Source organism: Epinephelus fuscoguttatus, linkage group LG5, assembly GCF_011397635.1.
Source record: "Epinephelus fuscoguttatus linkage group LG5, E.fuscoguttatus.final_Chr_v1".
In the NCBI taxonomy this organism is placed as follows: Eukaryota; Metazoa; Chordata; class Actinopteri; order Perciformes; family Serranidae; genus Epinephelus; species Epinephelus fuscoguttatus.
In genome coordinates, this window is record NC_064756.1 from 39,517,731 (window position 1) to 39,541,860 (window position 24,130).

Below are 24,130 nucleotides of genomic sequence, written 5' to 3' on the forward strand. Positions count from 1 at the left end.
ACACTGTGGTGGCATCAGCCATCTTTTACGGAGTAGTCTGCTGGGGAAGCAGTGTCTCGGCTGCAGATAGGAAGAGACTGGACAAGCTGATCAAGAAGGCCAGCTCTGTCCTGGGATGCTCTCTGGACTCTGTGCAGGTGGTGGGAGAAAGGAGGATGACAACCAAGCTGTCATCCCTGAGGACTAATGACTCCCACTCCCTGCAGGAGGAGATAAAAGCTCTGGAGAGCTCCTTCAGTGATAGACTGCTTCACCCAGAGTGTGTAAAGGAACGCTATCGCAGGTCCTTCCTGCCTGCTGCTGTCAGGCCACATAACCAGCACTGCTCACAATAAACTGCACCAATTTTGAAATCTTTAATCTGACTCTTTTTCCTTGACTGCTGTAACACTGGAATTTCTCAATTATGGGATCAATAAAGGTGTATCTTATCTTTTTTGGTAAAATGTCTCACCAGCTATTTGATGGATTGCCACAAAATTTGACACACACACATTCATGGTTGCCTCAGGTTGAATTGTAATAACTTTGTTGATCCTCTGAGTTTTTCTCTTAACCACTATCATCAGATAGATATTTTAATTTCTCCACTACTTTGGTTTATGACCAAATACCTGAAAAGCTAATGGCATTCCCATCAGCCTCAGCTGTAGGCTTTGTGTTTAGGGCTGATTAGCAAATGTTAGCATGCTAACACGCCAAACTAAGAGTGAACATGCTATCATGGCCTGATACTGCTTAACATCAGCATGTTAGCATTGCCATAGTGAGCATGAGCATGTTTGCATGCTGATGTTAGCAGTTATCTCAGCCTCACAGAACTGCAAGCATCGCTCTAGACTCCTGTTTTTCAGTGTTTAATGCCGATCATGTACTTTTTCCACACATGGTCTGTGTTAATGCTGTCAGACCTCTGAAGAATATTTTTAATTTTAAAAGAGCTGTTTGATAAAAATGAAATTAAAACAACAGATTGGGAAGATTTAAAAGATAATTTTGTTTCTCCACCAAAAAATCAGGCCAAAGTGAGTTTCTTTCCTTTGTTCAGAGAAATGAACTTGGACGTGCGACCTACAGTAGTCTCACCACAATGTGTCATAATCACACATCCTCCTGAAACCCCCCAAATGAGCAGAAGTTGCACGCTACTGCATTTCACACCTTGGACCACATTGTAAGAAATATGATACTGATAACTGACACTGACTTTGGTGGATGCTTGTATCTTTCTTCTCCCAGTGGCCTCAGCGGACTCTGAGTGTTCATTGAGTCAATCTGACATTAGAGTTGTTTTTTCCCCCTCATGATTATGCTGTTGAAAAAAAAAATGTTTTGGCATCAGAGATGACCGCAAATGGGGCGGGGGAGATGAGGAAAGACATGCAACAAAGACCCCTCACCAGTGCCTCAGTCCCCTACCCAAGTTGGGAGCTCTCACTTTGTAATGTGGAAACAGCATGGACACTACAGAGACATAGCCATGTTTCCATCAGCCTGTTTAGATGTGCATCTAGAAGTATTACATTGGAAAATTATGATGGAAATGCCAAAATTCGAATTAAAATCCCCTGATTCACAGAAACTAAAATATGCTCGCTTTAGCCGGGTTTTGGTTGATTTGAAAAAAATGTTGATTCGCGAAACGGGGGATGGAAACAGTTATGTTCGAATTAAGTCTGACGTAGCGCACCTCTCTCCATGGTGATATCCACACTCCAGGTCGGGAAGGAGGTAATGCATTTACAAGCTGGTTGCCAACCGCCAGGAAACGTAGAAGAAGAAGAATGTGAGACTTGTTTTGAGTGAGTTAGCTAGCTCACAAATGCTAACATTAGCTAGCAAGCTAATGTTACAACCCGCATAATTGTTTGTGGTACCAAATCATTACATACCCAACAAACATTACTGATGGCTTCTATTCAACAACAGTATTGATACTTAGTGCAAAAGACATGTAGAACTTACATCTGTAGGCCTACATCACGGCGGTATTCATAATCAGCTCAGGCTCCTTGTTGTCCCCAGCCGCCATGTCAAAAGTTAAGAAGTTTGTCATGCAGCTTCCACTACGTCACAAAGACAGCAACCGTTGCAGGCAAGAAGTGTCCATCATTCTACACTCAACTTCTGGACCGCTTGAGTGCGCAAGTATTTCACTGCATTTTACCATACTTTGCAGGGTGAACGCATTTAGCAAACTTGTTTACTTAAAGTAGTCTATGTAGTATGCAATTTGAGACAGTAAAGCTAATAGGACTAGATGTTTCAATCCTTTTGGTAAGTAGGTAACGCTTGACGGCAGCAGTCAGTGTGGAGTGGTGAAAAGGGGAAGGTATGTACAGTATATCACTGGGGTCATCAGGTGGGCACCACAGGGCACGATGTCTCCACAGGGCTCAACGGTGTACCCAGCGTCCTAGGTACACCTCTCTCCATGCCATACCCTCCATGTCCCCCAATGGACTCTGCATAGCAGGGGCGTCCTTCTCCCTGAGCCAGGTGTATGCCTGGCCGCATACCATCTGTCTTTATTTTGGTGCCCAGTTGTTGTTGTTCCGTTTGATCCAGAGCCAATTGCTGCTTCTTTTGGCAGCACTTGACACGGACTTGATAGCCTGTTGGAGGGAGCAGCCCCCCATTTCCCTCAACAGACTGGTGGTAGATGTTGCGATAAATCCCCTGCATCCCACCTCTACTGGGAAAATGATGGTCTTCCAGCCGTTCAGGGATGCTTCAGCTGCCAGGTCAGAATATTTGTTTTTTTTTTCTCTCGTAAGCCTCTTCAACCCCATCTTTCCATGGTACTGTCAGTTCAATGACATAAGCCATCTTTGCTGTAGGAGACCACAGAACCATGTCTGGCCGGAGTGTTGTAGCCACTATCTCTGGGGGAAACACAAGCTTTTTATCAATGTCCACTTCCAGTTTCCAATCTCGAGCAGACTGCAGGATGCTTGCATCCTTTGGTGTTGTTTGGTGCTCTTGAGGTTGGCCTGCTGGTACAAAATGTAGGAAGTGGACCATTCTTGCTGATGTTTGTGGAAGATTATTTGTGGTGGTTCGCCTCTGTTCCAGTGTTGATGCCAGCTCTCTGAGTACTTGGTTATGCCGCCAAGTATAGCGCCCTTGGGTGATACTTGTCCTGTACCCTGACAGAATGTGCTTAAAGGAAAATTTCGGTTTATTTCAACCAGTCTCCTATCGTCCTAAATTTGTTTCAAGTGACTAGTGACATAAAAATAATAGTTAGCATGTTAGCCGTTAGCCTTCATACAGCCAGGGCGCATTCGTAGCGTCAGACCTGTTAAAACGTAAGTGAATGGGCATACCTTCAAGTGCAAAGTTAGTCCACTAAACAAGCTTTTTTTCCACAAAGACCGCCTCATATCGTTAGGATAAATGCCAGAGAACATATAGAAAACGACATGTTCTGTACATTCAGACAACTCTACAAAATGTGTGTCACTGTGTTGTGGCCCATGTAGGTGGTTTTGGACACAGCCAATATTTACACCTCACACGGAATCACGAGATGAATAAAATGTCATACATTCCTTATAAAGGAAAAAAACAGACGAACAGTTAGCATTTAATGTGTAAGGTTTTTATTATTTCATTTATTTTTTTCAAGGTAGCATATTTTGTACTATCATGTAAACCAGAAGCAGCACATTACTGTTCACTTGGACTGTGTTGTGGTTTCCTAGATATACTGTTGTAATTCGCAGTATGCTTGTAGTATAGCTTGACTCCCGAATGCAGGGTGAGTATATGTTCCTGTGATACTCGTATAATTACCAGGACACGGAGACGATGTTTAAAGTATCCACCTTATTTTCAAACACGGAAGTAAATATATATAATTTTCAGTTGTTTATGTTAGTCAATCAGTTAGTTAGTTAGTTAGTTAGTCTGTGTATTTTGTATAGATAACTGTGCCCACGTTTCCGTTATAACAGAAATTTATTCCCTCTAAACGCGAATAAATCGCACGTCAATCATAAACTATGAACTAAAGAAGCACAATCTATCCCGAGTGAGACAAACTGCTTGATCCCCGTCTCCAGTGTACCAGCAGAAACCCTGCAGAACCGAATCAGCAAAAAAACACACCGGGCTAAGCCTCTGTACCTGAGCAGCTGAAGCTGCGGCTCGCACCCTCGACACACAGACGGTGCTTCTGCATGCCAGCCAAACGTGTGCGCAACTGTGAGAAATAAATATGTGAGGTGTACGCTGCTTTTCTTTTTTTTTCCATTTTCTTTCTTTCTTTCTTTCTTTCTGTCAGCGACATACACTCCTAACACAGGACGGGTTGTTTTAATTGACTGAGTTGATCATTAAGCCATAGTGATGCGCGGATCGGCTCTGATAGCACCCGAATCAGCATGTACCTATCAATCATCCAGCCGTTACAACATGATTGACCTAGCAAAGCAGTTTTGTGTTGCTATGTGTGGTATTTATTCAGTTTTGGTAAATCACGATGTCTAGAAAGCATCAGTGGCTGCAGCTGACAGGGACAGCTAACACTAGCAGCAAAGCTAACATCAGGATCGTCATTCGTTAAAAGCCTCCCGTTGTCGGATACGACATGAAACTACTCCAGTTAACTCAATCATGTTGTAACTAAGACATCCGCTGGAGAAAATATTTTTTTCACGGGCCACTTTGTGAGTTTAGTGAGTTATTACAGACACGGCTAACGGCTAACAGCTAGCAGTTAGCCCAGCTAATCTACGATAACCATGTTATTAATTACACACAGAGAAAATACTAATGTTTGTTCAGTCATTGTGTTTATAGACTTTACAAACATCAGATTAGTCTAAACGGTGATATAGTGATGTGAAAAATGTGATATATACATATATGTAGCTAAACTCAGCAAGGTAAACAACAAGGTGATTCCCATTTACACAGTGGTAAGAGTGCTGGACCGGAAGTGTCGCACAAAAAAACGGAAGCTGGCTGCGTTCTGTCTTGCCTCCATGTTTCCGTGAAAAATAAGGTGGATAACGGTAGCCTTACTGGTAGCCATGTCAACGACAACAAACACGAGCAATAGAGTCCTGATCAAATACAGTACAGGTGAACATAGTCGAGTACCGAGTGCTGGATCAAGATATATCACAGACTGAATTAAGTGATAGTTACAGTGGTTTGACAAAACAATCCTAGCTCAAGGTCCACTTACTATCTTTTTCCAGTGCTTTCAAATGCATTTAATGATGATCTCCACCTGTCTTTATTACCATGAGATGCTCTTGAAGCTCTGGCGAAAGCCAGTAAGTGGAGCTCAGATTATTTTGCCAAAGTAGGCCTACTGATTTCCAAGGACAAGAATGAACTTACCTAGAATTATGACACTGGTGTATTGATTAGATATTTTGCATTAATAAATGTTTATTGTCAGAGTCTATCATGATGATAAGAATGAAGACTGATGTGTGTATGTCCTGTTGAGTTCAGTGTAACACAGGAAATGAAGACTGTCCTGTAGAACAAAGCAGCAGCGACAGCAGGGAGACACAAAGAGCTGCTCAAACATGACAGGCAGAGAAAACCTCATGAGACTTCTGCTGCTGTCCGGTCTGCTTCTAACAGGTAGGCTTCATGTTGTTCTCCTTAGGAATGGATTTGGTCAGTGATGGAAGAATTCAGATGCTCTGCTTAAGTCAAAATACCAATACAACATGTAAAAATACTTTATGTGTCCAGGGCCCAGGGTGTCAGCTATGATCAAATCTTGAAACTTGATTTTTTTATAAAGAAGAAAAAGATAATGAAATCGGATAAAATCATGTAATCCAGTAATGATTCTGATCCGGATAAAACCTTCAGCATGTGTTCAAAATATTTTAGTAGAACTGGGTAGAGGTGGAGGACTCGAGTCACATGACTTCACTCAAGTCAGACTCCAATTTAATGTAGGCTAAGGACCTGACTAACACTGATGAAAGACTCGACCTAGACTTAAGGCAGATTACTTGAAATGTCTGGACTATTTAATTTAATATCTGTATTTTTCTAGATATCGAGAAGATGTGTTTTGTTTTTGAAACATGATGACACATATGTGGCAGCGGCTGGTATTCGTAGCCACACCAGGAGAGCTCTGTCCTCACAACTCTCCTCGGAGGAATAGCAGTGTGTAGGCTACAGCAGCATCATGAACTTCACTTTGTGCTTTTATTCGGTACTATCTGCGTGATACATGTGAGTCAGGTCTCAGTAACTCATTCATTATTGAATGTGCTTTGCAACCAGCGACACACTGTCAGCTCACGATGAGAGCCGACACACGAGCTGTTAACTATATGCTCAGGCTGTCTTCAAACTTATTTGTACACGGTTTTGATATCGCCACAGTGCGTAATGACTGTTCATGCCTGCTTTCCCAGCATAAGTTTTTAGGTGCGCTTGCTGTGCGCACCCGCGCGCCATGAGATATCCTCTCACACCACCTTTATTTTGGCATCCCGTTCCTGCGTGTTGGGCTCCCTGTCAATGCATTATTATCGTCCCCTTTCTCTCACATCTGCAGCTATGTTACGGGAGTGACGTGTCACGTGTCGTTCACCCTGAACATTCACATACAGAGAGAAAGTATTTAAATCCTTTTCCTTTTAAAGTACTAATAGGTTATATCATCAGATGATTCTGACTCATGCATTAATGTAAAAGCAAGATCTCACTGTTGCAGTTGGGTGAGGTGGAGCTCATTTTAAACTACAAACTGATTTTTTCATTTTTGAATTTTCTGCTATTTTCTTCTCTAGTTGATAGTTTGGTTTGTAAAAATAGTGAGACATGGTGTCACAGTGACCCAGAGCCTAAAGTAACATGTTAACAATGTTTATTTTATCCAACTAACAGTCTAAACCTCAACATTTGATATATTAAAAGGGAAAAGCAGCAGATCTTCACATTTGTGAAGCTGGAAACATGAAATGTTTTTGTATTACAAATTATTTAAATGATTATCAAATAAGTTGCCAATTAGCCTAATTTTCTTTTTGATTTATAGATTCATTGATCGACTAATAGTTTCACAAGTACGTTTTCATATGTTTTGTCTGCAAAAATTGTAATATATAAAGTAACCAGTAACTGCTGGATAAATGTAGTGGAGTAAACAATACCACTAATACTACTATTTCCCTCCAAAATATAGTGGAGTAGAACTAGACCAGGGGACAACAACCTTTACTATCAAAAGAGCCATTTTTGAAAATCCGTCTGGAACCACAAAATATATTTGTGCCTTAAATTGTCTATTAAATTCCAATAGACGTACATGAATATTCATTACTATGTTTATGTTTACAAAGTCGCTACTCTGCAGTGGGCTTTTTATGATTATTTGGTAGGCTACTTAAACTTTCCAGTGTCAGTGGTGAAAGCAAACAGATTTGTCCACTCAGTACGAAATTCTCTATTTTCCTCCAAGACGTTTTCTTTTTTTGGATTTGAAATCAATAGCTGGCTGTAGTCTGTAGGTGTAGGTGTAGGCGTAGTTGTATGACCCACATAGTTGACGAGATGTTATAACATTTTTTTTTTTTTTGGTGTATAGTCTACACATTTATACAATTGTAAAATCTAATAATCACTTTAGGAATAAATAACTGCGGGGCGTTGGTGGCTTAGTGGTAGAGCAGGCGCCCCATGTACAAGGCTGCTGCCGCAGCAGCCCGGGCTCGACTCCAGCCTGTGGCCCTCTCCTGCATGTCATCCCCGCCTCTCTCCCCCCCCCTCACACTTAACTGTCCTGTCCATTAAAGGCAAAAAATATAGCTGTCGTACCAGACAAAATATTTAGATACAGTCTTTGGTAGTACCAATGTAAGGTTCAGTGTGTGAGAGCGTATTATCAATAACTCTGCGACTCTCGTGATTTTTCCTGCAAATTTTGCCACAGACAAAAGTCCATGTCATAAAATTATTTATTGTATTCTATTTATCTGCTAATCAAAAGCATTGAGACAAAGTGCAAAGAAACACATGATAATGCCATTTAAGAGTTGGAGAATAGAAAATAAAATTAAAATCAAGACTTAGACATGTAGAAAATATAAGACTAAAAGTTACAGCGCACTGCATGAAATGAATAATTATTTGATTTAATAAAAAACAGTGGCAAACATAAAAGTCTTCAGTCTTGGTTTAAAAGAACTTAGAGTTTCGGTAGACCTGAAGTTTTCTGGGAGTTTGTTCCAGATATGTGGTGCATAAAAACTGCTGCTTCTCAGTCTTGATTCTGAGGACACAAAGCAGAGGCGTCCCTGTAGACCTGACAGGTCTGGATGCTTCATACTGTAGCATAAGGTCAGGAATGGAAGGAAGGCAGGACAACGTAAGTAAATGGTTGGGATCCAGTATTATAGCGTCACAAAATCTAAATGATAACAGATTCTGATGTAACACTGGTCACCTTCTTTTCAATCATCCATGTCTGAGCATTTGAAAAATGTTAATGTAACAATGAATTTGTTTAGTCATCATTTTTGTGACTTCTGTGTTCCCAGTTGTGACATGCAAAAAGGATGCCGTGTTTGTGTACAGCAGACTTAGAGGTGATGCCCTCCTGCCATGTATCAACCCGGTTTCCCCAGACTGCTCCTTGATCACCTGGACCTTCTACAAAGGTGGCCGGGTGCGGTACACTGAGGAGGTCATCAGGGGTCAGGTGAGGGCGGAGTCAGACAAGTCCAGCCGCATGTCCATCACATCCAACTGCTCACTCATCCTCCGTGAACTCATTGTCGACGATGCCGGCTCCTACGTCTGCGTGATGCATGGACAAGCCATCACTGATGTTTACCTCTCTCTCGTCACCATCACTTCACCCTCCACCATCACTGAACTGCAGCCTGGAGGAACCCTCACTCTGAGCTGTATCCTCTTCACTTACTATGATGTTGGGAGCTGCAAGTCATACTCCAGCATGTTCAACCTCAGCTGGGCGGCTGAGGACGGTTCTATGCTGCCCAAAGACACCAGGTTTTTAGTTCTCTGTCCTTTATCTGTCAATACTGACTGCTGCCTTTCAACTGTGTTGTGGGAAAGTTAATTTTTGAGGAATTAGTCTTTATTAACCAAAATGTTTATTAGTTTTAACAATAGAATTATTAAACATCATCTAAAAAAAATAATTTCAATCAACATGCTAATGTTTTTAGCACAAGCCTATGGCATTTTACATTGTATAAATTAGCCTAGAGGCTAGCGGAAATTTCCTTATAACCCAACTAATACTGGGATACCCCACAAGTCTTAATTGGAAAATATTTAATTTGTAAAAAGACCAAATTTGGAATATTTAAACAGAATATGCTGTTTACATTACCTGCAACAAATTCAGAATATGTCATGTTCGGAGTATTAGGAGAATATTGGTGTGCATGTAACCATCGCCATTGTCAACAATTCCCATAAAAACCCCCAGACAAAAAAGAAACAACTTGTTATCTCAATTTCAGTCTACTTAAAATGTTAAGGCAGCCCACACACTTTTTTCTGTTAAAGTAAATTTTGTTTTGACTTTAAAGAAGTTAGTGTTCAAGCTACCTTAAAAATTGAGTTAACTGAACTTGAGTAGTATTTTTGTCATAATCCAAAACAAATTAACTTTCCTCGTCAAATAAACTTGATCTAAACTCTAAAAGTTGTTTAAATCATTGCAATATTATTACTCAAGTTTAGTTTGGTTAAATTTTAATGCAGCTTCAACACTAGTTTTTAAGTTAAAACAACTAGTAGTGCATTTTTGGGCACTATTTTAAGCAGTGGATTAATTCACATTTGGTGCTCTAGCTATTATTTGTAGCAGCAGGACGGTGTCTGTGGGATTGTGTCAAAATAAATTATGTAGTGTATGTTCATGCTAATGAAGGAACATGGTACCCAGTGACACAGTGTGGCTCATTGATGTGTTTTCAATAGTATTTCCCCTCTGCACAGGTATGTGCAGATTGCCCGCACTCGCTGTAACATCACTCTGGTCACAAAACTCCAGGGGGAGGACAACAACAGGAAGTGGAGGTGTCAGGTCAATGCAACAGATAACAGCAGGGCAACATTTCTGGACTTCACATCTACATTTTTGTTCCAACCTCCTTCCACTGCCCAGACTCTGATTCCTTCAGAAACCATCGACTGTCCAGTCCAGCTGCCCATCAGCCGCATCGTGCTCTGTGCCGCTCTGCCAGTCATGGTGTTAATTGTGGGATTCTTCACATGGAAAGGAGATCGTAAGAGGGCCAAACTAGCTGCAGCTGGCACTGAACTTCAGGAGATTAACTGACAGTTTGCCACTGTGTCTTTCCTTGGGTTATTCTTTGCTTTCAGCAGGATTTCTTTACTGTATCTGTTTGATGGCCCCGTTTTTAAGCCCCAATCCCCATGGATCCCAGGTGATGAAGACGTGTGATACAATTCAGATTTTTAGATTTTCCACATGAAGCTAAGCTAACATCAGTAGGCTACTTCATGTGTTTTGGCACTGTGTGGTGATTGTGTAATAATGTTGCAATGCCAAAACAGATTGCTTTTATATTTTATTTTTATTTCATATTAAAAACCTAAAACTACTTTGAGTGATGGTTGAAATAAACCATAAACTATAAATACTTAAGGTAGGCAAAATTTGAATCATGTTATTTATTAGACAACAAACACAAGAGAACTTAAAATGTTTACACATGTTTATCATATACCACCTAGAAATTTGTAAACAGAATGCTGCCACCAGATGACAGCACCAGCAAGCCATAAAGATCAGTGTTTTACTCCCTCTGCATTGCTTTGACTGCACTGTTATTATTTTATCTATATGCTGCTGTATATTTGTAACAGCCCACATATTGAAGGTTGAACCAAGCGGCAGGTTCAACCTTGAATATGTTTGGCAGTTCATTGAATGGCCACTTGAGGCTAGGTCCAAGAGTGAGTAAATCTCCATAGACCCCCATGTTAAAGGGGAACACCACCTAAATTAAAAATTCCAATATGCTATTTCCATGTTCAGTCAATATTTGTGACCATGAGCTGCTCAGTCTAAAAGCCAGAAATCCGAGAAGTAAGCCTCAAACTTGTGATGTCATTACGTATAAAGTCTAGATAGATAGAGAGATAGATGGATGGAATAGTAGAAGGGGATAGGATTATATCATATAATTCAGTGTCTGTTTGGTTGGTTTATTTTTCTTTAATTATTATTAACACTACCATTTATTACCTTTTATACAACAGTTAGTTCCGACTGAGTAGTTTGATTGGACGAGAGGCATTCCGTGAGTGCTGATATAGAGTACAACATCACTGGGACTTGTAACAGTAAAATCACTCCGCTCACAGGCGTTATAAAAATACAACCGTTAATTAACCAACTGTCACACTCGCTACATTGACGCAAACTGACACTATAGCGTTACACCAAGAAGATGGATATTTTCCCCAAAATTACATTTGAATTAATCAACGTTTCAACAGCCGAATTGGATTAAGTTACACAGCTGTAGATCAACGTAAATACAAAGTAGCTTGTGAGTTCCTGGGTGTGTGCCGCGTTGCCTGGCAACAGACTGGGGGAACTGTTTTTTTCGCAAAGCTACATAACTTAAATCATTTATTTCATCACCTTTTGTTAACATTTCCTTACTCAGCATTGCTGTTTAAGCTTTTGTTGAACTGTTGTATAAAAGTAATATCACACTCGAGGTCGTGATGTTGTACTGTATATCGTCACAGCTGTAATTGGCTGTAATTGCCTCATGCCTATGACTGAATCACAGCCATGACGATATACAGTCAATATCACTCCCTCTCGTGTGATATTGCTTTAAGGCGCTGTATGTAAGAATGTGGCCAAAATGGTTACTGCACTCAAATTCAAAATACTGCCGCGAGTCGTGTCCGCCCCCCTCCCCTACAGATTCGAGGTTGCTGGACAGCGGCACACTGGAGACTGATTTGTTTGCCCACGGGCGGCTGCCGTGGCAGGGCCACGTCGCCGCGTCCTTGGTCTTCAGTTTTCCAGCGGACCGTTCGAGCAAGTCCGGCTTCTCTGCTGCTAACGCTGCTGCCGGGATACAGCTAATGCTGCTTGCTGTGCTGCTAATGTTTGTTTCTCAAAAAAATCAGCCGGGTCGATGACCCACCTGCACATGGCCTACAATGTATGATCGAAAATGAATAACAGTTGAAAGTACTCAAAATGTCCATCCCCGTCTAGCTATGATGCTAGTTAGCCAAGTTTGGCTAAAGCTTACCTGTCGAGGAGAAGAGTAGCCACTTCGACATCCGATTTCAAATTCTTCTCCGCTTTCAACGGTCTCCACCGTTCAAAAGCATCTCCTATATAGACCCTCGCTTTGCCTCGAGTTTTGTCTTGGCATTTTTGGGAATCAAAACGAGGTCGTTTGGGTGTAGTCGCACCGTCAGCCATTGTAGCTGAGTCGTAACTGTAACTGATGCTGAGGCTCTACTGACTGCGTGACTGGTAGATGGCGGTGGGTGGCGCAACAGGCCAAAACACAAATTCAAAACATAAACATGATTTGTGGACCGTAAACATTTTTTTTAAAATGCGAATATTCTGGCTGAACTATTGTTGTTGGTGAGATCAGTATGTTATATTAACATTATTCCTTAGTCTCTGTGACATATTAGGATGATTTTACGACTATTTGCTTTAGATTTCTTACATATAGCTCCTTTAAACACACCCAGTAATGTGAAGTAGCCCAGGGACAATATGCCATACATACTCCGGGTCAGTAGATGGCGCTGTATACCTTACAAATATCAGTTGCAATATGACCACAAGAAGAAGAGGAAGAATACAGGCACCAGACACAGCCGTGTACGCTACAGCAGGTCAGTTTCATAATGTGAGTCCACGGAGGTTTGATAAGATGCTGAAAGCCTGCTGACAGCCTTCACTACAGCTCACTGCCACAGTAAGCTTCACCTTATCGTTTGTGTCATACAATCCTCAGCTGTCTGTCAGCAAACGACTGGCTCTTTATTTACGCAGTGTTTACCTCAGAACCACCAGTGTGGAGCTGACATCAGCCTCCGAGAGCATAGCAGTCAGTTTATAGTTAGCTAACAGCTCGGGTCAGCTGAGGATAGAGAAAGGAAATGTCGCAGCCGCATGAAACATATTAAGATAACGTCATGTCTGAAAGACTTGATGAAACGAAATATTAATATCAAATTGGATAAATGTTTGTGTCTGAAAATGTAACTTTGTGGTTAAAGTGGCCCAGAGAGGGCTGTTTAAACAAACACATGACACTTACTGAAGCTGAATCGAGCTCTGTAATATATGTAACACATAAAAATGTGTCGTCACTGGTTTGCCTGCTGTGTATGGGCATTAGGAAAAAAAAAGAATTCTTATTTCTGTGTCGAATATAGAAATATTTCACTAATCCGAACTCTCACTTAATTTCTATTTTCAGCAGCAGCACTTTAAGGAAGGAATGCTGCCGTTAGTTGGAGCTGAGCTGACACCAGTGCAGCTCTATCGACATCTCCTCAGGTGCTGCAGGAAGTTACCAACCCCAGCAATGCAGCAGCACTATCGACATGCCATAAGACAGGTGAGGTCATAACGTGCACCAATTACTGGCAAGCAAAATGTTCTTCAAATTAGGGATGCACGATAATATGGGCATGCCATTTGTATAGGCCGATATTGGCTTTAAAATTAACTATTGGAATCGCCCAACATGCTTTTTCTTATTTTGCACAACGAATGAATATTACATACATTGAAAGCATTATATTTTATCTGCTGTCTCCATCTGCTGGTGAGTCATCACAATCGCAGTACACATGCATAATACGATGTTAATTCCACTACAGAGGAGACTTGATGATCACTAAAATTAGGTGAGGAAAAAATGGATATATCAATATCTGTAAAAATAAAAAAATCCCATTTCATAGTTGGGGGGGACAATAAACAGTAAAATTTTAGAGAATAATTCCGGGGGGGGACAAGGAAAAAAAAGTTGTAACCTGTCTTTTATACAGCATCTTTTACTGCAATTTGGCGCTTTAATCTTTTCTCCATCTCCTCAACAGGCAGACGTAGGACCTTTCTTAGCACTGGCTGAGTCCACCTGCACATGTCCAGATTTAAAACAAAATGATTGAAATCAAATTAACATGTACACACGCAATGAATAAAGTAATTATCAGGCAAAAATCTAAGTTTGTTTATCAGATTTCTCATAATCAAATAACTGCCCTTTTCCAGATGAAAGATATCAGATTATGCTATTTACAAGCCCACTTGATCTCTCTCTCTCTCTCTCTCTCTCTCTCTCTCTCTCTCTCTCTCTCTCTCTCTCTCTCTCTTATTCTCCTCTGAAACCTGTCTTGCAGTGTTGAGCTGTCAGCATGTTCGTTTTTTTACCGGCAGTGAGATCATAACTTTAAAAAATATTTGAAAGAAAAGTAACCAAAGAAAATGTGTAACACTGAGTATTTCGTTTGTTTACAAGGTATTTTGAATTTTGAAACCTGTTTTATTGACCTGTTCGTAATAAATTACTTTTTTTGGACTTTAAACATTTATGTCAGTATTGCAAGTTATTGATAACGAGACAGTCAAGACTCAATCCAGCAGCAGCCACATGTAGAAAAGTGCATATACAGTGAATGTCTATACTTATGAGAAATGGCTTAACAACTAAATATTTCCTGCAATTAAACTGCTTTATAGACAGTGTGCTGTGAGATCTGCCGCTGCGCACCTCACAACTGTGCGTAATAGTCGCGCGTAATGACCGCTCCTCGTCGGTTAAACTGCACGTCTTTCATGTTTGTCTCACTGACAGGTGGAGAGCCTACAGACAGGTACCCATTAGCTACGAGCCGCTCCGTCACAACCGTGCGTAATAGTCACGCGTAATGACCGCTCCTCGTCGGTTAAACTGCACGTCTTTTATGTTTGTCTCACTGACAGGTACCCATTAGCTACGAGCCGCTCCGCCACTCTTCTCCTGTCCTCTCCCTCTTCTTCTCTCTATCGGCCAAATAAGTTGTTACATATCAGCATACTGGATATCGGCAAAAAATCCAATATCATGCATTCAGGGTCCAAAATTAACACTAGCCACTAGCCAAATGCAAGTAAAATAAGCAAGTGGCCAGTAACCTTGCTTCACTCACCAGCCAAAAAAACAATGGTAATCTATTGAGTGGCTGGTAAAGTTTGAACATTCACTAGCCATTTGGCCGGTGAGTCAAAAAGTTAATTTTGGACACTGCATACATTCCTACTTGAAATAGACTTGGACATTGTATTATGTAGAATTTAGCTTAGAAACAACCCATTAATAAACCTCCAAACAAGTGACTGAGCTACTGATGATACATACACATTTTCAAGCTACAGTTTCTGAGCTGCCCATAAACACTCTGATATCACATACGGTTCAGTATGTTTGTGTGTACAGTATGTACAGTCGATGCCAAGATGTCTCAGTGGTTAATGTTGTCACCTCACAGTAAAAAGGTCCTCAGATCAGACCTGACAAGGCTGTTCTGTGCAGAGTTTCTGTGTCTCCTGCATTTATGACCTACTTCCAGGTCGTCTGGCGTCTATCCACACCAAAACACATGCATGTTGTAAACATACAGTACCCACTTCTGCCATTGTTCCTGACCAAGACCGATCTAAGATCCAGAGTTGTGGCTGCTGTCACCTTCTCCCCTAGCCAAAACTAAGTAATTATTTGTAAAATGACAATTAATAGATCATTTTTAGGTAGCTATCAGATATCACCATGGATGTTGTATTTTCAGTATAAGCTACCACAGAGTTGTGCAATTGCGTGCTGTGTGCCACAGTTGTTTTCTGCAAAGTATAATGAGACTTTATAGCGGTCTCAACCATTGAGTTACAGGATGATTTAGGTTTATTACACCTTGGATCTCATTTTTGTTGTTTTGTCCTCCAAGACTGCACAAATGCTGCGCAGTAACTGCAGTAGATCAAAGTTAAAATACAAAAATTGGTCCCCTCTGTTTTCTCTTCCAAGTAATTTTTGCTAAGCTGAGGGTTTGATTACAAAGTATCTGATAGCCTAACTACTTGTATTTTTGACTTCTGTCTTTTATATTACCAGATCACAGCTACTAATTACAATATTATTATTATTACTGATAGAGGGGCTAGCCAAATCTACAAATGAAGTCCCAAGCTGTAATAAATCAGAATTAGGGACTACGAATTATTTTCATCATCAGTTATTCTGGCCATTATTTTCTTGATTAATTGATTAATTGTTTGGTCTTGGTCTGCTGAAAAATGTACAGTTTTCAATAATTAAAAACTGTTGTGTTTTTATCTTCTGTTTAGACAGTTATAATTGACGATAGGAGTAGGGAACACTCAATACAGCACAGTATTACGTTATTTTTGTGTGGCAATACCATATTGATACATGGACGTCAAGTATCGATTTTGTAATAATACAAATTATTAATAGTCAATTCAATGATGATTAGATTTTGGTGGATAAAGGTCAGTGTGACCTCACAAAACATGTCTTTGGCCATAACTCAAGAATTCATACATAAATGGTGACAAAACTTCACACTAATAGCTAGTAGAGTAAAATGATGAGAGATGGCATTTTATATTCAAAAGGTAAAAGGTCAGCATCACTGTGACATGATAATGTTCTGCAAAAGCACTTTTCTGGCTGTAATTCAACATCATAACTCATGAACAGAAGGGGAGACATTCGGTCAGATACTGACTGGAAACTGTGCTGACTGTAAAGATGATCTGTGCTGCTGGGGAGAATATGTGTGTGAAGGATCTGTGTTTTAGAATATGTAGCTTCTTCACAGCAGCATCCATATTTGAAGCATTGTAAGCTGTCATGACTACATATGAGTCTGGACAGACATGGATGTAAACTGTAACTGCAACTTGACTGGTTTGCAAGGTATAAAATCATGATGTAGTAATTCTAGTTTCTATATATTATTATGAACTACATAACAACCAACAACAATCATTCATACATAATTTATGTGTCATCATCAAACCTGTTGAGTGCTGTTTTCCAAGCTCGGAAAGATGAAGTACTTTTTGTGAAGTGCTCCATCATCTAAAAACATGAACACTTTATAATTGTCATCCTTTGCTTTTGGTTTCTAGGGTTACAACAGTCACTCAGATGAAGACGACCCAGAGAGGATACAAATGATAATCCAAAGGGCTATTGCAGACGCAGAGTGGATTCTTAATAAAGTAAGTATGGAGGCCTTGTCAGATTAAAGTTGGTGTGCAAATAAAATACACACTGCTGTAATTAATTTTCTTTTTGATTCACAGTACAAGAAGAAGGAGTGAAGTTCATAAACCATGAATATGTCCTCCGATGATGCATTTTGCATTGCTGCACCAAACATGGGTCCCAGTGTGTGTCTGAGCCATGAGTGCTTATTGTTTTCAGTATTGCAATGATGTGGGTGAACAGCCATGATGAAGCAACACCTGGGATTACACTTTATGAAATGACTACTCGGTTCAATCTGATGTTCACTGTCTATAAAAAGTGTAAATACTGTTCTTAGTTTGAAATGAGTTGACTATGTATAGTTTATTTTTCAATAAATTAATTCTCTATAATTATAGATTTCTTGTCTTATTAACTGTGTACTGAACTTACAGTAAAAGTGAAATGTTAAACAGGCTTACACAGTTTTTTAGATCACCACACTTCAGAGCAACAAGCAGATCTATAGAGGGTAAAGTGAAGTATTGGTTAAGACTATTCAGAAGGTCAAAGGTCAGTACACCAGTCAGGAGCCAGGAGGGAGAAAAGGACCCAATCCAACACATCTTCATTCCCAACTCATCAAATATGGAAGCTTGGTCAGTGGCCCCACACGACAAACTATGATGCTCTGGTAGCCCTTTAGCATCAGTTTTAGATGCTCAGGGACGGCGTGTCAGTTTGTGCTCATAACGTTCATTGTCTTTTCTGAATGAACTTCCTTCTTCATAGGAAATGTATAGTCCACTCGTTCAATGCACGCAGTCCCTTCTCAAAATAAACTTAGAACATTGGTAAAAACCTGCTTTTTAGGTTTACTTCCTGAGGTTTAGGCAACAAAAGCACATGGATAGGTTTAGAAACAACATGGTTTGGCCTAAAATGAGTACGTTTCTTACTAACGTAATGTGATGTCACATGATGTATGTCACTAGCACAGTATACCACACATTCTGGCACACTAACTTTCTATGAAGAACTCCACTGACTTTTAGTTCACAAAGGAAACGAGCAGTTTGACCCATCCACCTCTCCACCTGTCCCAATCTCCACACTCATGGACTCACTGACTTAGCGGCGCAATCCTGCACGGTGCATAAGGGTTTAGTGCTGTAACACTTTCAAACACTTTCACATGCATGAGGGCTCTCCAGACGTTTCAAGCCTTTTATGCACAGATTCAGTAAGTCTGCATTTTTGCAGACTTTGCCAAAAGGAATTACCCACAATTCAAAATGTTATAACACAGGGTTAGTCAGGGCAGCCCTTAAGTATTTGAAAGAGAAAGGATAAACAAGGAGGGCTGGCACATGGGGTTTAGCCTAGAATAGTAAATTTACACAAACACTACGTTAACATCAAGGATTGAAGATAGGTTCATAAAAAACACAAAATCAATGCAAACAGGTGATAATACAGCAATCCCTTAGATGCAGATACATTTTAAGTGGTAAAGTGTGCCATCAAAGGGGAGAGGAGCTGATTGACCAGGTTTCCTTACAATGTGTAGTTTCAAAACAGGAAAATTCAACATAAAACATGAAAAAAATACTCAATCTGCTTAAGACGATAGTGTGATATGACTAAAAAAGTTATGGTACTGACGTATAATTTTGTAAATGATGGACCTACTGGGTATAAAGTTTAGCTATTCTCTGCAAAACCTTCATAAAAAGATGCATAACTAGTTTTCAGTCCATGACAGAACATTGTGTGTACCTATGTGCACAAGGACCAACAGTGTCAAAATACGTGGATATTAAATCATTTTGTTGAAACAAAACACGAAGCACAAAGCTAAAATCTGCTGATCCACCCCTCTAATGTCTTGACAGCAAAAATGACACATTTTATTGTACAATATAATACAGTATTTATTCAAGTATAACCGTTTGCCATCTTAATTAGTACATGAAAGACTTTGACACATAACAGATAGAAAGAAGAAAGGACAGTATATTCTTCATGTGCTGTGCCCACAGACTGGTTGTACCAGAAGAATTAAATAAAAGCAAAAATAACAACACACATCATCAAATTAGGATCAGCTCCTATCTTTTCAAATCTAAATGTATATACAGATGCATGCACATGCAGTATTTCAAGTGATACAAAAAGTAATAAAACTAGATATACAGAGTAATTCTTCAGTATAAATAGTATAAATAATATTCCTTTGTATAAATAGCTCCATCTTCGTTAATGTTGGTCTGAGATGTTGAGACATTTGGTGTGAGCAGAACGTAACGTTCCAAACATATTCAAGCGTACAACACCGTAGATCCCCACACCTGCTGACTACGGTGGGAACACATACAGTTGGCAGCTGGCTGTTATTTCACACACACAAGCATGTCAGAAATGAGGTGGTCAAAGGAGGTGGAGATGTTTGAGGATGATGAAGTTGGAGCTTTGGGATTGCTTCAGAAAAACAGTTGCAGCAGAGTAATTCTCTGAGGTGGGCATTGCCCAGAGAAGGCTGGACAGGCACTCTGGAAACACAGCTGTGCAGAAGTCGTACATTTGTCTGCTGTCTCAGTCACATCCTCACTTCTGCAGAATGAACTGGTCGATAAACTCGTTCTGCTCTGACTCCACTTTGGACAAGGCTTCGTACTCAATACGATATCTGGAACAAGGAAACAGCAGAAAATTAACTGTAACTCAATAAATGCAATAAAGCAAAAATAACAGCCCATTACTTGCATGAAATATTGTTAGAAATGCCTACTATAGCAGATACCAGGATACAGTAAACACTGATGGGCCTGCTAAAGACATCGGTTTTTAACTAAGTAAGTAATTATTGACAGCTGAAAAAGTCACCGGATGATGTCATCACTGCTTAAAATATTGATTTTTAACATTAAAGCCATAAGAGACGTGGAGACTTTTCTCAGTTACTATTAATTTGCTGTTCCACATGATTTTATACACCAGAGGCAGCAATGTAAAACAGTCTACAGCAAATGACTGTATATACATAAGTGGTTCCCAAACTTTTGAAATAATATTCCCCATTTGAAATATTTTTCAGTGATGTACACCCAGACCAGCACAAGACATTTTTAGCAGGGAAAAAAAGAAAAAAAAGAAAGCCTATATAAAAAGGTCCAACACAGCGCTGTGCAATCAGTGTCTCACTGACTAAACCACAAACTTGTACCTGGAAAAACACTGAAATGCTACATTACAAATGCTGAGAATTCATCAATACATTTATGGCAAATCATTTTTTGTCATCATACAGTAACACTAAGACAGAATAGTATTTCAGAATCAGAATCTTTATTGTCATTGTACAAGTACAACGAAATTGTATATTTTTTTGTAGACTGTAATTGGAGATATATATTTTTTAATCAGATATTAATTTCTGTTTCTTTTCTTTTTTTTAGTTGAGCTACTTCAGTGTTTTACATATCCCCTGGCAACTGTAGAAGCACCCTGTGGTGTAGAAGTACCCCTCATTGGAAATCACTGGCATATGCTACATAAGAATGACAGCTCATGTACAGGCAGGATTCCTACAGCTTAAGGCAAGTTAGATTTAAGCCTTTTCTTTGAATTTTTAAATGCCACTTGGAAATTCCAGACCACTTTTACAATAACCATAACTGACAAAAAAAAAACATGAGCTGACATCAATTCCTTGGGGTTAGGGACAATTTTGCCTTAATGTTGTAGAAATGTAGAAAACATGACTTGGTGACCATTTGGTGTTTCTAACTATGCATGTGGGATTCCACTACCTTGACTCCCACCATGCAGAGTTTGAAAAACCTTTTACATTAAAATACACCGTTCCTTGTATGCCGCAAAATCTTGATTAATGAGGCCATTTTTGATGAATTTGCCCCTCTCCATGTTGTCAAGGGTCCAGTGACAGCTAGCTAGCAAAAGGTGGATGAAATATGAGTGTCGTTTGTTTCACAATTCTGATCTGTGTGACATAAACTCAAGACCCATTAGGTATACTACAAGAACAAAAAATAATAATTTAGGATCTGCAGGAACCCTGTCAGGGAAAAGACGCAACACTGTAGGCACTAACTTTCTCCGGTCAATCAATTAATCAATCTATTTATTTGTCACATAAAATCATATGGATACAATTTTAGTGAAATGTAATAAAAATGTAATTGAATGCTTTTTAAGCTAAATTTCTCTTACTTAAAGACTGATGTTTGGACAAATAAACTTTTTTCTTGTCAGGATTTTCAGGTAAGTATTAAGGTTATGTAGAATACACTGTACGTATTCCTGTGCAGAGGTTATTTTTATGCAGGAATATGGTTATTATAGTGAGCTACTTTTGCCAACAGGTAAGTTCAAGTATCAAGAAAAATGTTAGGTTCAGGGGGATTAAAGATTTGTAACATTAGAAACAGGAGAGCTCAACTCATTTAGACAAAAACAAATTAAAAATGGATAAATGAAATTTATTCATAAAACTGAATTTAATTTTAAGACTTTTTAGGGACCTACAGACACCCTGTGTTAATAAACAACCTGAAAACAGACTTTTAATGTGTGGATCAGTGTACCTGAGGGATTTATACCTCTACACTACATGGCAGTATTTGTTAAAACCTTAACTCGTTTTTTTCTCATACCCACACCACGCATCCACTCAGTGTTTTGCCCAAGGAAATTTTGACAAGTGCTGAGGATCTAACTGCCAACCCTGTTATTAGTGAACTACCTTCTGAGCTACAGCCCCCTATGATGACCTGTAGGAGGACCCCCATCACCTGACAATCAAACAGTGACAGATGGTGTTGGAGGTACTGTGGTAACAGCTCTTGTGGAAATTAGTGGATGTAAAACAGGCATATATCAGGTGGGGCAACATTTAAAACCTTAAACCACTAGGGGTTATATAGCCATAATTCAGGCCAAACTTTTCGTTTACAGCTTTTAATTGTTTCTTAAGACAGTATACTACAACTGCTGCTGGTACATGTGGGATATTGATTACCTGCTGCACAAGCCATTTATTCAGGTTTGAGAGAAATTAACTATTTTGTGTGCTGAATTATATGGATGGGAAACCATGACCTGTCCCGCACACACCAGCTCTGTGTTGGTTGGGTTGCACTGCTTACCTCTCAAGTTGCATCTTCTTTTCAGCTATGAGAGCCTGAAGCTGCTGCTGTTGAGCCTCTCTTTGTTTTGCCACTGACTTCAGCAGGTTTCTGGCTCCTATTGCCTAAATGAGAAGAACACAGATCAAACAGAAGCACATACTGTATAGTATAAGCTACCTGAGACACCTAGTGTGTTTAAGGAGAGTTTAACCGACTTTGGGAGTTTCAAAGCTTTGGCATACGAGTCCTGCATGTTCTGCAATAGCCAATGAAAAGCAGCTTTAAATGTTAAGCTTACCTTCATCTTTTCCGTCTCTGCTTCTTTTGCCAATTCATCCACCAGCTCGATTAGACCTCCCACTATCTTCTGAAACTGGCTGATTTCTGCAAAGGATAAGACATATTTACATATCTTGTAGGACCCGTTGATGTTGGAGGAGACATCAGGCACGTCTTAATGGACAAATTATTCAGTGCTTACTGTCCACAAATTCTTTACATTCTTCCTTTAGCTCTGAGGTCTTCTGGCTGACATCAGGCTCCAGTACCCGGAGTTTGTTGAGTTCATCAAAATAAAAGCCTGCCTCGGCTAATGGGTCTTTAGCCATGGCCACAAGGCCTGTGACAAAGAAAACACAAAGAATGAGGGGTGAAGAATGGGACAGCAGCAGAAACAAACACAACTTAAAACTAGCTTGGACTTGTAGGGCATCTATGGAGCCATCTTTTACATGATATATTTTGAGATAAAGCAAGAGCTGTCTGTCAGATAACTTTAGTGTTACACTGAAATCAACAGGCTTTATGGCTTGATAACATAATGCTGACAAGTGGCTTGCTACCTGACTATTACACAGTGAGAGTATTTGTTTTGCTGACAGTGTGTCTCTGCCTCCAGGCAGCTGGTCTCCAGCAACGTTAACATACAGTATGCTAAACAAACATTTCGTTGAACTATGACCTTCAATCAGAGTCCACCATATGGCAAGACGACCCATTACCTTTAAGAGCGCAGCTTTATTAAGTAAAGCTTTGTGCTAAATATACGAGTTAAACACATAGCTATAATGTTAGATTACGTCACATGCATCCTCGTTAACGTTATCTGGTTTAACCCCTACGTTAGCTTAACGTCACCGTGTATCATATGTATAAGTTTGACTTTCCGTTGACTTCACAATAGTAATACAAGTCTCTAAAGGTGTAAAGAGTATCAAATAGCTAAAACGGTTCACATACGTTGAGTGTTTTTCCCTGTGGAAATTCAAGCCTGCCCTGACTTAACCTAACCTACAATTAGTTACATTAACTCAAGCTAACGTTAGTTAGCTACATTTTGCTAGCCTCAGCCTGCTCACAAAAGCTAATAGAAAAACGAATTTAAACACACACTGTCCGCGTTAATGCTTATTAAGTTCCTTAGAGACCTACGTTAAACCGTATCTAGTTGCGTTATGGACAGAAAACAATATATTTACCTGTTAAAGCCGTTATGGCCGTTAGCTCAGATGGCTATGTGTTGTGTGACTATGTGGCAGAGCGAGTCAGCCCGAAGCTCCTCCCCCTCCCGCTGCCAAGGAAACCAGATGCTGCTGCCCGTGTGTGTGTGTGTGTGTGTGTGTGTGTGTGTGTTCTCGGCTGATGCTCCGTGATTATCTCACGGACCACAGGCAAACTTGCAATTAAATGTATTCTACTGTCAAACGCTCAAACGACTAAAGAGAT

The 24,130-nt window shown here is 39.9% G+C and overlaps 3 protein-coding genes across 6 annotated transcripts; 2 read left to right on the top strand and 1 right to left on the bottom strand.

The window, feature by feature from the left end:
- Positions 1-5,472: 5,472 nt before the first annotated feature.
- LOC125889322 (uncharacterized) lies at positions 5,473-10,413 on the top strand. Its single transcript, XM_049577185.1, has 3 exons — positions 5,473-5,607; positions 8,532-9,006; positions 9,967-10,413. Exons 1-3 carry the CDS (start codon positions 5,550-5,552, stop codon positions 10,307-10,309), a joined length of 876 nt encoding a protein of 291 aa, XP_049433142.1. The 5' UTR covers positions 5,473-5,549; the 3' UTR covers positions 10,310-10,413.
- A 32-nt stretch (positions 10,414-10,445) lies between these two features.
- Positions 10,446-17,673, top strand: lyrm9 (LYR motif containing 9). 4 transcript variants are annotated; one of them, XM_049577189.1, is made up of 4 exons: positions 10,446-12,882; positions 13,476-13,613; positions 17,195-17,287; positions 17,372-17,673. In XM_049577189.1, the coding sequence occupies exons 2-4, from the start codon at positions 13,494-13,496 to the stop codon at positions 17,387-17,389; spliced, it is 231 nt and encodes a 76-aa protein (XP_049433146.1). In that variant the 5' UTR covers positions 10,446-12,882; positions 13,476-13,493; the 3' UTR covers positions 17,390-17,673. The 4 variants fall into 4 exon arrangements, with proteins under 4 accessions (XP_049433146.1, XP_049433144.1, XP_049433145.1 ...); XM_049577187.1 differs by having other exon boundaries at positions 10,447-12,965; XM_049577188.1 differs by having other exon boundaries at positions 10,447-12,882; positions 13,473-13,613.
- A 1,509-nt stretch (positions 17,674-19,182) lies between these two features.
- Positions 19,183-23,991, bottom strand: ift20 (intraflagellar transport 20 homolog (Chlamydomonas)). Its single transcript, XM_049576314.1, has 5 exons — positions 23,884-23,991; positions 22,887-23,024; positions 22,704-22,789; positions 22,424-22,527; positions 19,183-19,944 (listed from the first exon to the last, which is right to left on the bottom strand). The coding sequence occupies exons 2-5, from the start codon at positions 23,011-23,013 to the stop codon at positions 19,863-19,865; spliced, it is 399 nt and encodes a 132-aa protein (XP_049432271.1). The 5' UTR covers positions 23,014-23,024; positions 23,884-23,991; the 3' UTR covers positions 19,183-19,862.
- Between the last annotated feature and the right edge of the window lie 139 nt (positions 23,992-24,130).